The following is a 15,236-nucleotide window of genomic DNA, read 5'->3' on the forward strand; positions in this document are numbered from 1 at the left end:
ATATACAACCTTTAATTTATAAAAACTACGGAACCGATTATGAAGGATTTTCACTCGTCTTGAGTTTATTTTTAATTTTGGTTAGCTTTTAGTCCACACTATTGGGACTCCCTTCGAAAGAACATGAAACATTTTACTTGTCTCCATCTGTTCTTTTCTTGAAAATTGTACTGTTTGATATTGAAATTCATCTCTGCAGAGATGAAACTTAACGAATCTATCATTATCATTTTTATATATTGCTACAGAATTTTAGGTTGCTAACAGAAATTTTTTGGTAGGGTTTACGGATTATTTTGGGGGGGCTAAGTTTGGAATTTGGGGGGGCTATAGCCCCCCCCAAAAAAGGCCTAGCGACGCCACTGGCAAAGGCTGGTTTTTTGGTTTTTTAAAGGGATAGGATTATAGAAGTAAGGGTTAAGCATTGAACGAAGAGCGAGTGTGAAAGATGAGGCATACACCATTTTGTTATATACTATCGAAAAACAACTTCTACAGAAAAGGTAACACCAGAAACACTATACTGAGTTTCACGGCGAATTTTCTTTCTAACTGGCGCGCGATTAGATATCGAGCACTATTCCAGGAATTAACAAGTACAAAAATAATTTTGTGTGGTTTCAAATGTGGGAAGGTTGTGGAGCACCCAACAACACGCATATGCCGTGGCTCACAGACAAAAATTTATAAACTTGAGTAATGCTTGTATATTCAATATTCGCACGATAAGGTGTAATTTCAAGTTTAGCATACAATTTTTTTTGGTCTTTTCGTACATCGTAGAAAATTAAAAACAATCATAGAAAGTGTAAATAAACCCTCACAGTGAGAAATTTCAAAATTTAAATTGTCCAAAAAGTAAATCATCTACGGCTCTATTGAATGGGTTCCAGATTTTTACGTAATTTCTAAAGCAACCCTATCACGACTAATCGTCTCCCAAGTCTCAGTAAGGGGAGGCTTTCATTTAGTATCAGAAAGTTACAAAAAAGTCCGTTAGACCCTACTGCGTATGGCACACCGATAACTCTTGCTCAATTTACTCTAGTTTCTCATCCCCTAAACATCCAGTATCCCTGAATTTACTTCCCGAATACAGTAAGTCGGCTCTCAATATCAATCGGACAACATTACCTGCAATTCTTTATATTTCTTAGTGTTCAAATAGTTCAGAGGCACAACAACGACAATAGATAGGATCCCTGCAAATCCTGAATAACCCAGTTCTTGGTACATGAAGGCGAAACCCAGTATTATTTGCACCGGGACGGACCACAAGAGACTCAATTGAGGCGACAGAACTTGGAATCTGTTCGTGTCGACGTACATCGTGTTGAGTATTTCACCCATTGCCAGGTCACGCCGATCGCTACTCGACAAGCGAAATGTCTGCTTCGAAAAATCTCATTAATCAACTAGCTTCCTGCATAATCACTAGCAAGATAACACTAACTTACTTTTTTATAAAGAACGTGCATTGTAGCTGATTTGAGTCTCAGTCCAAGTTTGGTGTGGAAAATGGCGCTGCCTTCTTGCAACAAAGATTGCGCAAGACCGGCCAAACCGTAAAGGCAAGCGTAGAAAATGCCTTTCCAGAAAGGATCTTCGCTCGTAGAGTAATCAATAATGGAACTAAACTCGGAAATGAATAAAATGGTTAATTCAGTTCCAAAGTTTACATCATTGCAGTTTTTAAATAATAAACATTTCATTAGCCGTGGCGAATAGATAAAAAAATTCAATTCAATTCTAGTTTATTGCCTTTGTATAAAAACGCCCTATCGGGGCATTGCACAGGAATACAGAGTATTAAATTAAAATACGGTCTAAAAACAGATAAAATAAAACAATTAAAATATATGACAAGTTGTAGAACTCGGTAAAATATACATGGAGGAGATCCGACTCAGATTATACGAGTTTTGAATTCGGTATATTGGATTCAACTGTTCTTAATTGGAGACAGAACGCGTATTTGGTTTTGGTTTTTTTCTGGGAGGGGGGGGTTAATAGTTTGACATTTGCTAAAAGCGTAGAACAGTTAACGAAGTTATTTATTATATTAAATAGAATAGATATTCCTAAGTATTTGAATCGGTCTTTAATTGTTAGAATTTTTAACTTGGAGAGTTGGAAAGTACAATTCCGTAAATTTTCGCTGCACTCTTTCCAGTTCATTGATATTATATTTAGCTCAACGACCGAAAGCTAAATTACCGTATTCTAACTTTGTTCGTACTAACGTAATAAAGAGGGCTAAGAAGATATTGTTATTACTTAGTTTTTTCGCAAGTCGGTACGTAGCACATATAGTTTCCTTAAACAGTTGTACTGCTGTATCTCAGTATGCCTAGTCAAAATAAGTTCTGAGAGTCCAAAATTACTCCCAAGTTTATCATACCGGTTTTTCTTGTATAGGTATTGTTTTCCTAGTATATGATAATATATTTGTTTTTAAACGAAGAGATAACACATGGCGCTTAAAATACGAATTACTTTATTATATTTAAAGTAAAACGGAGAGCTTTCGACTAGTGGGTCTTCATCGGTCCAATAAATGAAATAATCGAAAATATCACAGTTAAAAATTCACATTAGGTACATCACGAAAAACACGAAAGAACATTTATTGAGCATTTTTTTATTAAAAATCTATAAAATTAAACTTAAATCAAGGTTGTAGTGAATGGGGCATCATTAATGATTAGTATTTGAAACCAGAAGGGGGCGCGATCCGATATACAACCGTGTCGATATTTTTTGTAATTTTTAACTTTCGTTATTTTACTTATTGGGCTGATGAAGAACCACGGGTCGAAAGCTCTGCGTATTATTTAAATATAATAAAGTAATTCATATTTGTTCACCACATGCTATCTCTTTGTAATTTATCATTGCAGTTTTGCCAACAATTTGCAAGTGCATCTCTTGGAATCAGTTTAAAAGTTTATCCAAATTTCCGGTTAACTTTTGTTTACTCACAGTTATGTAAACATTTATTACTCTACGATTAAAAATTAAGCAACTGCCTGCAAAGGAAAAATAATGTTTTCTACAGCCTAGTTTTCTATTTTCAGTTTCATCTTATTTTCTTGATATATAACGTTGTTTATAGAGTTCAAGTACTTACCCAATCAGGAGAGGCGGGGCGAAGGATACTACGTCGGACATAACTTGAAAGACCACTCCAGCAATCAAACAAGGCCCAATTGTCCTAAACAGGGGCCAAGTGATGGAGTTGCTTTGATTTCTGGTACTAGTTCGTTTTTTCGATACGTTTTCCATTTCCATTTTATCGTCGTCCAAATTTGTCCTATCGTAGGGTTTCCAGTGTTTTTCGAAAATGCGCGAGACTGTCAGCGCTTGCTCCGAGTGATTCAAGTCGTATACGTCCGATGGCTTCAGGGTTTTCTTCCAACCTTTCCACAGGACGCTAAATTCGATTAAAAGTTGGAAAATAAACCTTTCTATCAAAATATCAGAACCGAGTATAATAAGCAGGACTGCCATAATTTCTTTTACAATAAAAATAAAAATATATGTACCCGGTAAGCCATGAATGTACAACACGTGAACAAAATGATGCCTCATCCTCCTTCGATTTCTTAAAGTTTTAAAATAATCATCTTTTTGATAAAGCACATTAATACAAAACTCTCAGAGACATATTTCTCGAGAATGACTAGCAAGCAGAGTTAACTACTAGCTTTAAGTAAATAGCGAACTTATTTTACATAACCTTATGGTGAGAAGGTTTAGGTATTACCGATTTGTTTTCCATTGCACGCGTATATTTTCCAAAGTCTGGAGCGGTGTCAGTCAGTGTGTGTAATACAAGTGTAACCACTACTAAGGGGTAAATTACCGACTCAATTATCAGTTCAAAATAATTATTTTCAACGTTCTGAAATAGTTCATATATTTTTCTATAGCCTTAACATTATTGTAAAACGGGGAAAAATCGTTAGGCCTACTAACTTGAAAATAATACTTCATGATGGTGGATCTCAGTATAATCGTTTGCGTGATAAATAAAAGAAACCAAAATATAGTCAGGATTCCCGACAGAACCGGTCCACCCCCTCTGCCGTAAATAATCAGAAGTAACGCCAGTAACTGAAACAAAAAAGATTAAATTTTGTACCTCAAAACGTTATTTTCATGTAGAAAATTGTCTCACATAAGTTCCAAATTGGAGGACATCCGCCAAATTGTCAACGGCTTCAAAATTTCCGTGGAAAATTTGTTTTCCAAATTTTAAGACGCTTATTGCGGCTAGTAACAAAACCAGGAGCTGAAAACGCAAAGCAAAAGTAGAACCTATTTTTGCGCGAAGCCTTTAGTCCCTCTAAAAATGTACAAGCCTCTGTTTAACTATTTAATTTATAATTTTCAGAATAGGTGGATTCATACCATTTGCAACAGGAGGCTAGGCTACTTGGAGGACCAAAGTGCATACTACTTTTTCCTCCAAGTAGCATGGACCCCTGGTGTAAATAGTATGAGTCCTCCTAGTCTGAAAACTTTGGGTAGAGCTAGACAATATACGATATTAACTTCCCAGGGCAACTTCTGGAATTATTGTTGTTATGACAATCAAAAGTTTGTTTCATCTGGAGCTTATTTTTCACTACACGTTCAATATAGCCCAGGAGATAGACTGAAGTATTGTTCTCGACTCATTTTGAGTGAGGTTAAAATATTAATTACAATTAAGTTTTACAAACTTTTTTAGTAATCATAACGGTATCATACTAATTACCATTGAAATTCCATTCAACCGAAATGCGCCAGACGATTTTTGAAACTAAAGCGGAATGGCGCATTTTGAATCAGTGGGATTTTCTGATATCAAACGTCAGTTGGATTATAGGAACACTTCGGTCTTTGGTTTTAAAAGTAAGCCAGTACGGAACAAATGAGCAGTAACGAGAACGGCCGCATTCTTTTACGGCAGTTGTACAGTACTTTTATTGGCGCAAACATTGCCCCATAAACATTGAGTAAAGAACTTACACTTTTTGTAAAGGCTAGATGAGAACAACGAACGCTTCGTCGTTCCGTCTTGGTGATTAGGAACAGTTCTAAAGGAAGAAACAGCCATAACACAGCGCAGGGTACCCAGATCAAGATGGTCTTTTGGAAACACGTCGTGAAATCCGGATCGTCCGTGTACCAAGTTAAATTTGCGTCCTTTTAAAAACAATAATAATGTAGCTTTTACAGCGTGTCAATAACAGACAGGGCCTAAAATTCAATGGGTCACGATTTTAATGGATAGAGAGGTGGTGGCTAGCCTATATGCCACAGCTAACCGAGATTGCACCTTAATATTTCTGTTAACTGCAAAATGCGATGGAAAGGAGAACCCTGGTTTTCACTTGGCGAATTTAAGGCGAAAATTTTGTTCTTGTAGGGCAACTTCGAATTTTTTTAACGCCGGCAACTAACCGATCACTATTCGATAACGACAGTTACCTGGCCCAGGGCAAGTCGCCCGTTTAATACCATTTCGGAATCCCACGGAGAGGTATTACACTTGACGTATCTGTGTGTGTGGCTATCACCGTTTTCGCAGTTGGCAAATCGGAGCAAACGAGTTCGCAATATCCGGACTGCGTTCGTAGTTCACAGAAACCAATATTGGCTTTTACTCCATTATTATCGCTAGGGTTAAAATGTATTCGTCTAGGGATACGAGAAACGTCTAGCTTCCAAATGGCAGGGTTTTCTATCAAAGGTTCACGCAATTGCAATAATTCTGACTCTAACTTATATATATCTTAAATTTCCTAAAATTGTTAGAGGCATACGCTAGCTAGAATTCAAACGTCAACAATAGCTATGTCTAAAATGATTTTAGGAATACAGTTTCTTAAAACGACTTAACTAGAATTATGGTACTATAATGTCGATTAAAATAATTTACATCAAATTAAGAAAAACCTCCTAAGTGGGTAGATCGCTCTCGTCTAGAGTCTCGGAGACGTTTATTTTGGTTTCCCAACTTGTAATTTAGAACTTTTGACGAGAAATTGTAATATTCCATCACGACGAGAATTTTGTTAATAAAAAGGCAGGGTGTTGCGTTATTAGTCAGAGGTACTTAAATTATCCATGAAATTTCAAACTAATTATAATTTAAAAACACATTCGGTGTTATTTCTTGGATATTTCACTATGCAGATTGGTCTTAAAGAGAGTACGACACATTCCATTTAAATTAAGGCAATACCATAATCGTCTCTCTCGCATTAAAGCAAAGCGCGAGTCCAGTGGATCCCCTAGAAGTTGACTTTCCTCCTGAACTCCGCGTTTAGCTTGGCAAAGGCTAGTGGGCGGGATTTATAAGTGCACTTATAATCCCGCCTGCAAATGCCTCCTGCCTTCGCCAAGCCAAAACTCGAGTTAAGAGAAGTCAATTTGTAGGGGATCCACTGTACCCGCGCTTTGCTTTAAATATATCGTGCAAACTTAAAAACACAATTCACTTGTGCAATTAAATGCAATGCTAAAACTTAAATATAATAATCTCTTTCTTTTTAAAATACACGAAGGAAAAATATCGTCGTCCTTTTCTTTATTTAAGAGGGCATATCTCTGTCCTTAGTTTTGAAAAGATTTTGTCTCCAATTTTGCAAGTGGGGATTTTCTATTATGCCCATTCGGGCGGAAAAAAGGGTTTGGGGGATTATGTGCAGTGGGAATATGACCATCACCGGTAAAGAAAGCAGAACTTACCCAGAATGGAGATTTACAAAAGTCATCCAAAAATGATGAATCCATTTGAAGACAAATAACACGAATCTTTGCTAAAGTAAATTATTTTGAGAATTTTGATTAATAGGCTAGGTGGTACGATGCTTTGGCGCGTTTTAAAAACCTACATTTAGATCCTGGTCGATGCTTAGTCGTGTATCGATCACCAGTGCATTTCAAAACGTATTACTGTCCATAAGAGTAAAATAAAAAAAGGCCAGACTTCAGACGATAAAATCGTTCCGATGCTTTATGAAAAAGCCGTTTCACTGATAAAATTATCCTTCGAAGGAAAGACTTTCAGATTGTCTGTCTGATAACAGACACACAATTGATTATTCGAATAAAAGTCTATAAATTAAAAAAAAATGGAGCATTCATATTAAAAGGGTTTGAATGAACGTCGTAAGGCCTATGTCTCACATAACGAAGTAAAGGCTGGCAGATTAATAAAATTCATTCATCAAAACGTCATACGTGCAAATGGTGAATGCAAATATTTATATGGTTCGCGTGGTTGTACATACATAAAGTACAAGGCATATGTTAATTTTAAATCAAAGGCCATGATGTGAAGGTCTAAAATATGGTTTTTGTTCTGAATAATTTTATTTGATTATAAATTTAAAACCTAATTAAAAATGGAAAGATATAACCTATACTTCGTAATTATAGAGGCTTACTGAGAGCTAGTTCGAGAACGACGCGAGAATTGACTACACTCGGTTTTGCTGTCCATCTTACTATTTAGTCTATACTAAGCCTTTGACAGCGCCTCACCAGGCGTCGCTTTACGAGAATCTATGACGTTTCACCTACGTCATTTCATGACAAGCTCTCAGTAACCAGTGACAAACTTATGGAACATATCTTATGAACTTATGGTTCATCATCATTGGTAGGCGGTTGGTAACTTAATTCATCATTGGTAGACGGTTGGTAACGTAATTCACCATTGGTAGGCGGTTGGTAACTTAATTCACCATTGGTAGGCGATTGCTAACTTAATTCATCATTGGTAGGCGGTTGGTCACTTAATTCACCATTAGTACGCGGTTGGTAACTTAATTTATCAGTGGAAGGCGATTGGTAACTTAATATATTAGTGGTAGGCGGTCAGTAACTTATTATATTAGTGGAAAGTGGCTGGTAACTTAACATGTTTGGGTAATAGTTAGTTACCAACTTAAGATGTTTGGGTAATAGTTAGTTACCAACTTAACATGTTTGGGTAATAGTTAGTTACCAACTTAACATGTTTGGGTAATAGTTAGTTACCAACTTAACATGTTTGGGTAATAGTTAGTTACCAACTTAACATGTTTGGGTAATAGTTAGTTACCAACTTAACATGTTTGGGTAATAGTTAGTTACCAACTTAACATGTTTGGGTAATAGTTAGTTACCAACTTAACATGTTTGGGTAATAGTTAGTTACCAACTTAACATGTTTGGGTAATAGTTAGTTACCAACTTAACATGTTTGGGTAATAGTTAGTTACCAACTTAACATGTTTGGGTAATAGTTAGTTACCAACTTAACATGTTTGGGTAATAGTTAGTTACCAACTTAACATGTTTGGGTAACAGTTAGTTACCAACTTAACATGTTTGGGTAACAGTTAGTTACCAACTTAACATGTTTGGGTAACAGTTAGTTACCAACTTAACATGTTTGGGTAACAGTTAGTTACCAACTTAACATGTTTGGGTAACAGTTAGTTACCAACTTAACATGTTTGGGTAACAGTTAGTTACCAACTTAACATGTTTGGGTAACAGTTAGTTACCAACTTAACATGTTTGGGTAACAGTTAGTTACCAACTTAACATGTTTGGGTAACAGTTAGTTACCAACTTAACATGTTTGGGTAACAGTTAGTTACCAACTTAACATGTTTGGGTAATAGTTAGTTACCAACTTAACATGTTTGGGTAATAGTTAGTTACCAACTTAACATGTTTGGGTAATAGTTAGTTACCAACTTAACATGTTTGGGTAATAGTTAGTTACCAACTTAACATGTTTGGGTAATAGTTAGTTACCAACTTAACATGTTTGGGTAATAGTTAGTTACCAACTTAACATGTTTGGGTAATAGTTAGTTACCAACTTAACATGTTTGGGTAATAGTTAGTTACCAACTTAACATGTTTGGGTAATAGTTAGTTACCAACTTAACATGTTTGGGTAATAGTTAGTTACCAACTTAACATGTTTGGGTAATAGTTAGTTACCAACTTAACATGTTTGGGTAATAGTTAGTTACCAACTTAACATGTTTGGGTAATAGTTAGTTACCAACTTAACTTGTTAGCACGCACAATTCCAGGCAACTGGTTTTTTAACCACCAAACTGACTTGGTACAGCGAGAAACGTTTTTGCCATAATTTTCAAATTAATTAAGACTTTATTGTTTTGGATGAAACTTGCCAAAGGCTCACCCTGAATAGTTACTTGTTAATTTAAGAGTAATCTGAAAAGTAACTTCGCTGTACTTTTTAAGTAATTTGAGGGGAAAGATGACGAAAAACCCTATGTTAATCTCTATGGGAAATTTAGTAACAGCATGTGATTTTTTCTTTAACATTACGGAAGGGTGTCAAGTCAAATAGTGCAATTTTTTGCGCATTTACAGACCTTGGTCAAGTCATATCTACAAGAGCCTACCGGCCCTGTAGAATTACCGGTAACTTCTACGTAACCCTTATCCCAATCCAGTTTAAGATCGCCGAGATTTTTGTGAGTAGCCCCTCGATTATTAGTCGTAATCCACACTTTACTGTTCTGATATTAGAACTAAAAACATTACTGTTCTTATAACTATTCTATTCTAATATTAGAAATTAAAACTTTATCATTCTGATTTTAGACACAAACCCAATAATGTGGTAATTTTAGTCCTCAATGATCTGATTTTAGATCAAATCCATTATGTTCTGCTGTTAGAATAAACACCTAATAGAACATGAAAACGAATGTTTTTGTTTTAGATCATAAAAAAATAAATGTTTTGAATTTCACTCTGCTACAATTGATAATACTTCAATCCTAATTTTTTAAGAATAAAAATACTAACGTTGAGATTTTAAAACCTAAAGGAATCTCCCTTAATTAAATGTCGAAATATTTTGCTTTAGCAAATTTTTTATTATTATTATTATTATTTTGTTTTAATGGCTATATATTTATTGATAAAGGGAGAAGTATTTTTTATGAATTTGAGTTATTTAGAGCCGCTGGGTGGATTTATTTTGTTGTTTGATTGATAAGGTGTGGTTTTTTTCCTGTGGTTTTATTAATTTCTTTTTTGTTCCTATACATGTGAACAGGACGGTTCAACAGAGTTTAAAGCCCTTCCCCTTGCATTCAATCAGCTATTAGTATGGGGTCTATGGCCTATTAAAGATTCCAAGAAGAAATCTATGTATTACTGGTGAAACCTTGGTTAGTATTCTAGATAAAATCTCACAGTTCCCGTTATAAAATTGTACATGACATTTTGAAGACCATATTTATACGATGAATTATCTGGGCTTAAGATAATATTCCAAAGACGTTAAATAGTTATTTTGAGTGACCTTCTTCTGATAATAGATAGTATCTGAAGTCCATTAAATTAGCCTAGGAGGAAGTAACCAAAAGAAGGGTTTGGGACTCCCCTCTCTTGTGTAGCAATACTGAATAAGGCCGACACATTCGCCACCTCGCGATAACTTTTCTCAGATCTCCGGTTTAGGTGCGACTCGTACGCCAAAATGTGCCCTATTGGGAAAGAAACAGCTATTGGCTGAAAATAAGCGCTGGGTCTCTAAAAGGACCGGAAAACGCCCCCTTCCACTGTACAAACCAAGCCCTCTCTAGCATCGCATCAGGGGAAGGGATGGGGGCTGTGAATTTGGGAACAGTCAAGGCCATTTGGTCTTTTGTGATTCTTCATAAACCTATTGAAAAAAATTTTAACGACCGTGGGCCGTTCCTTTTTTTTTTAGATAAAGCAAACGTGCTATAGAGAGGAATCTATCCCGTTTTCCGGTCCCTTTAGAGATCCAGCGTTCATGGGCTGAAAAGTCACGACCCGCTCACGTGATAAGAAAGACTTCCAAGAGCGGAGCTCGAGATTTCGAACACGGTTAGGAAAGTGGGAAAAAACTAAACCCCCATCCATGGAGTTAGAAGGAGGAGACGTACGCTATACCAGCTATTGCAATTGTTTACTTCCTAGGCTAATTTAATGGACTTCTGATAGTATGCAATTGGTTAGATATTTCAAGCATAAATAAATAAAGTTATTTTATTAGGTTTATTCGGAAGGTTATCATCAGAACTTTATAAGCCTCTCGCAGGTCATCGTTTGCGAGTAATGTTTTACTTACTGAGACAGCAGAGCGCTTATACAAAATTGTCCGCCGAAAAAACACACCCCTACCTACCCACCCACCCACCGACCCACAGGCATAACTCCGTCTGGTGATTAGATAAGATATAGACAAGGGCTAGTAACCACACGGAGTGAAAATAAGATATAGACATGGGCTAGTAACCACACAGAGTAAAAACTAGATATAGGCAGAGGCGAATAACCACACGGAGTAAAAACTAGATATAGGCAAAGGTTAGTAACCACATGGAATAAAATTATATTTAGGCCGTATATCCAAATTTTGATTAGATATCGTTACGGTGGTATACGGACTAAATACTAAATACCCCCAAGACAAAAGACCACCCCACAGTCATATTCCCCTCCCTATTATTTAAAAAGTACAAAATCTCCCGGTCCTTATCGCCCATAATATTGAAAATAACAATAGCAAGATGACTCAAGGGGTTGGCCATAATTGTAGCCACGTCGTTATCTATTTAATTAGCACATGAATAAAAAGAAGAGAAAAATAATTCAGAAGTAGCCGACACCATGAATAAAGAGGGTTCACCCCATCTCCGACACTTTAGAGATACGAAACGATAAAAAGTAGCAATTTCAATCGAGTCTTTATGCAATGGTACAATTCGGGTTCGATTCCCGGATATGACCTGGAAAATTTTAAAATAAAATCTCTAACCGAGCTCAGTTCGACCAATGGGTGGGTTGAGGTACTATCGAGTTCTAAAGCTAAAAACTAACGATAACGAAAGCGACAACTCCCACCAAGGCTACTACTGTTAATATTACGGTTCGGGACAAACTAAGAGCGTATCTTATACTACGATGTGTAAAAGATAGAATCTCAAACTAATATAAAACATCAATGGCTTCACCTATCCGGTGATGTAATGGGTAAGGCGTTGAACGAAGGTCGAAGGATGGTGATTTCGAATCCCCGAAAGTATGAAAATTATTTTAAAATTTAATTAGATATATTTCTAATTAATTCGTTCACTTTCAACCATAAGTATGACACTTAGCGAAAATTAACACGAAACTGATAAGAAAGTTTAAAATTTTCAACACCAGCGACCTTCACAGAACTTACGAGTTTAAGACTTTAATATCCATGTTTTCCTCCTATTTAGCCATTCTTATTGTAGATTTGATGGAAATTACGACGGTGATTTGGTTGATTCTACAAAAAATGATTTGAGACCAGCCAACATACAGCTTCAATCATACATTAATCGTTAAATTATTAGTATTCGGGTTTGTCTCGTTTATATGATTTTCTTTCGATTAATCGAGGACATTTTGAATTCAATGAAAAAATTAGATTTTTAAGTTAATCGTGTCAGATATCGAATAGTGATTAACAATTAAAATCTTATTCGAATACTCAAAAACCCCCTAATTTAAATATAAAAATCTTAAAGCGGAAATCTGCTCGATTTGGGCCCTTTTAGGCAAACTTTGCCGAATAACTCAAACTATGTATGGAAACATGTGCTGCCGCTAGGTGTAAAAGCTTGCATTTAAATTTTTTCTAATTTTTTTTTCTATTCCCCCATCCGTTACTCTAGGGACTTGGCAATTCGGACTTAACTCCGCCCCCAGCGCCATTATGGTATGATTTTTTAACAGAATGAAAGCTATATAAGCCCCTCCTCCTGGTATGTTTTTTAGCAATAGTGGAAGGTAGCCTGACGTTGCATGACGTAGTACTGCCAAGTCCCAAGACGGGGCCCAGCTTCATTTAGCTCCACCTTTATTTTCTCCCTATTCTTCGTTTTTATAATCCCCAATCAAAAAGCCACTTTTGAAAAACGCATCGACTCACCGTATTCCTAATAATTCGCTCTGAAAAGCTTACGCAAGATCAACGATATCATTGAGGATATAGAGTAAAAGAGTGAACAGTTGTCGCATCCAGTTAAAAAAATTTGGATCTACTTCCGGCATTCCGTTTCCTGGTTAGACACGTGACTTCGAACGGAGCCAACGAAATCCTGTCTGCTTGTGTCCGTCGCGAAGAAAGAACATTTATTAACAGATTAAGTTCGCTGTGTTTTCTCGTTTCCGTAAAGTAAAATAAGTTGGGAAACCAAATCTTACCTCCACAATTCGAGACCAACCTTTTTCCAGAATATGCAACTATTGTCATATATTTATAAGCAAGTGCATGTGTTAAAAATTAAATAATGAATTATTTAAGCTTCACACTTGCACTGGAATTGGTTGACAACTCGTTTGCCCAACTAGTTTTGAAACACTCTTTATAACCAGTTCGAAGCGATTTCAACAGCCTCATAGAGAAAACAGGCAGTCAGGAGAGTTTGAGTTGACTCTGGCAGTTTCCGTTACCGTCCGGTAGAGGCGTGGCAGAAGCTAGTGCTTCTAGCGGCCTCAAGTTTCCTTGCGGAACATAATTAGATGTTTTGGGGGGGGGGACTAGTTTCCCCACTGTCTCGAAAATTGGATATCATACCGATGTTATAGAGTCGACTCTCTTTTTCTTCATGGCCTCTGTTCACACGTTAATACACTTTTGTTAGTACTTTCTACATTTGCTTTCGTTGGTGCTGTCTGCTAAGGCTGGTGAAAATACCCTTAAGACTTGTCTCATCCTTGGTGAAATACCCCTAAAAACTAATAACTAGCCTCTTAATTACAAATCCGCTTTAAATAGGTTCGCGACGCAACTTCAAGAAACAGCGTTTGTAATTAGCTTCTCGAGTATCAGTTTGTTCACAATTAACTTTGGAAGCGTTTTCAATCGCTTCGAACAGGTTTCTCGTGAAAGTGTGAACATGGCTTAATTGTTCATTGCGGACGAAATGCGCCAAAATATTTTTTAAGGACCCATTAGTTTTTCCGTTAAGTCGTTAGTTTGAGCAAGGAAGATGGAGATAGGGAAGTTTCGAGTAACGCTATAACTCCGGTCGCCCAAAAATCCCGTTTTCGGCGTGGATGTGCATGTGCGCATGCGCCGCACTTTTCTCGCGCATCGTGCTGAGGATAGGCGGAACTACCGGGTTCCTGCGCAGTTCAAACTAACGCCGAATATAAGTCATGTGGCCTGCTACATTTCGTGAAGAGAGATTCCTATACTGACCAAACTTCCCTATCTCCATGTTCCTTGGTTTGAGGGTGATAAGTTGTCGTAGGTAGGTGTATCATCACTTGTAAGAGATATTACCATCCGCAGGATAGGTAGTGGACGAGAAATCCAGCCAACAAAGGTATTCCCGTATTAGCCATGTGTGGTTGGGTTGGTAAGGGCGTGTTAGTTTCGTATGTGCTAATGTAGTAAAGTATTCATGTTTTCTAACTCACTAGGGTAATATTCGAGATGGCCCAACGATTGAGGGACATGAAGTTCTTACAACATCTAGCTAAACCTCCACACACAAACATACACTATAGACCGGTTTGTTGGGCTGTTGTTATGGTTGTAGTTGTAAACTTTTCCTGACCTTTCGCCAACCGGTCTATAAAGAAAATATTTCGCCTATAGACGCTTTCCAATAAACCGGCTTCGATACAGCCGTGAATAAAAACCTAAACTTGAGGGTTGAAGTAATTCTTTGACGATGACAATGTTGTTTCTTTGCCAATACTTTCAAGAGCAGGAGCGGGCATTTTCTTAAAAAGGGCTCCGTGAAACATTTTTTACGTCTATCCGAAGTCAGGAAAACAACTGTTGTAACGCATACCATACGCTATAGTTCTTTCACATTACGAGCTCCAAGGTAGTAGCGGATCTTCCATTAATGGGTTTCTATCCACGCTGTTTTTGGTGCAACTAACCCCGGCTAGGTCTGGTTAAATAACCACACCTTTAGCAAAAGGATAAAATTACTTCATAGTGTATCCGGGTGTTTGAACTCTTTCACCGCCAAAAAGATTGAAGGAAGTACGTTTGAAAACACCTGTCAGTAATCAGTATAATCCTTGCAGGAAGTGAAAAACAGTTCACCAACTCATATTTGTATGAACTAGTTAAGCATTAGATGTCACTTTCAGTTGTTAACAAAAATACACATAGTCTCAATAAAATGAAGATATTTTTAGGATTGCTTACATTTTTTTGGTTTAATGTC

General features: G+C 36.7%; 1 protein-coding gene and 2 long non-coding RNA genes across 6 annotated transcripts in view; 2 read left to right on the forward strand and 1 right to left on the reverse strand.

Annotated features, from left to right (window-relative positions):
* The window catches only part of LOC149618850 (ATP-binding cassette sub-family C member 1-like), a 39,454-nt gene extending 24,414 nt beyond the window's left edge, over positions 1-15,040 (reverse strand). Inside the window, exons 1-13 of one of the 4 annotated variants that reach the window (XM_089854324.1) lie at positions 13,249-15,040; positions 12,974-13,146; positions 12,239-12,328; positions 6,888-7,110; positions 6,742-6,812; positions 5,017-5,193; positions 4,181-4,294; positions 3,979-4,116; positions 3,767-3,904; positions 3,546-3,604; positions 3,131-3,433; positions 1,458-1,632; positions 1,135-1,389 (exon numbers count right to left, since the gene is read on the reverse strand). In XM_089854324.1, the coding sequence (XP_089710450.1) occupies positions 1,135-1,389; positions 1,458-1,632; positions 3,131-3,433; positions 3,546-3,604; positions 3,767-3,904; positions 3,979-4,116; positions 4,181-4,294; positions 5,017-5,193; positions 6,742-6,786 (1,404 nt within the window). In that variant the 5' untranslated portion in view covers positions 6,787-6,812; positions 6,888-7,110; positions 12,239-12,328; positions 12,974-13,146; positions 13,249-15,040. Of the gene's footprint in view, positions 1-1,134; positions 1,390-1,457; positions 1,633-3,130; positions 3,434-3,545; positions 3,605-3,766; positions 3,905-3,978; positions 4,117-4,180; positions 4,295-5,016; positions 5,194-6,741; positions 6,813-6,887; positions 7,111-12,238; positions 13,150-13,248 lie in introns of all 4 variants that reach the window. The other 3 variants (XM_089854325.1, XM_089854327.1, XM_089854326.1) reach the window with 3 other exon arrangements.
* On the forward strand, positions 867-1,899 carry LOC149618853 (uncharacterized). The gene is made up of 3 exons (XR_016375250.1): positions 867-1,098; positions 1,158-1,387; positions 1,470-1,899. It is a non-coding gene; the product is annotated as an uncharacterized LOC149618853 (long non-coding RNA).
* LOC149618854 (uncharacterized) lies at positions 3,133-6,094 on the forward strand. The gene is made up of 8 exons (XR_016375248.1): positions 3,133-3,253; positions 3,323-3,856; positions 3,933-4,103; positions 4,168-4,356; positions 4,565-4,665; positions 4,736-4,899; positions 5,030-5,412; positions 5,475-6,094. It is a non-coding gene; the product is annotated as an uncharacterized LOC149618854 (long non-coding RNA).
* Positions 15,041-15,236: the final 196 nt, after the last annotated feature.

Source organism: Phalangium opilio, unplaced genomic scaffold (genome assembly GCF_054372755.1).
Source record: "Phalangium opilio isolate 3A_F unplaced genomic scaffold, DU_Popi_V2 ptg000209l_1, whole genome shotgun sequence".
In the NCBI taxonomy this organism is placed as follows: Eukaryota; Metazoa; Arthropoda; class Arachnida; order Opiliones; family Phalangiidae; genus Phalangium; species Phalangium opilio.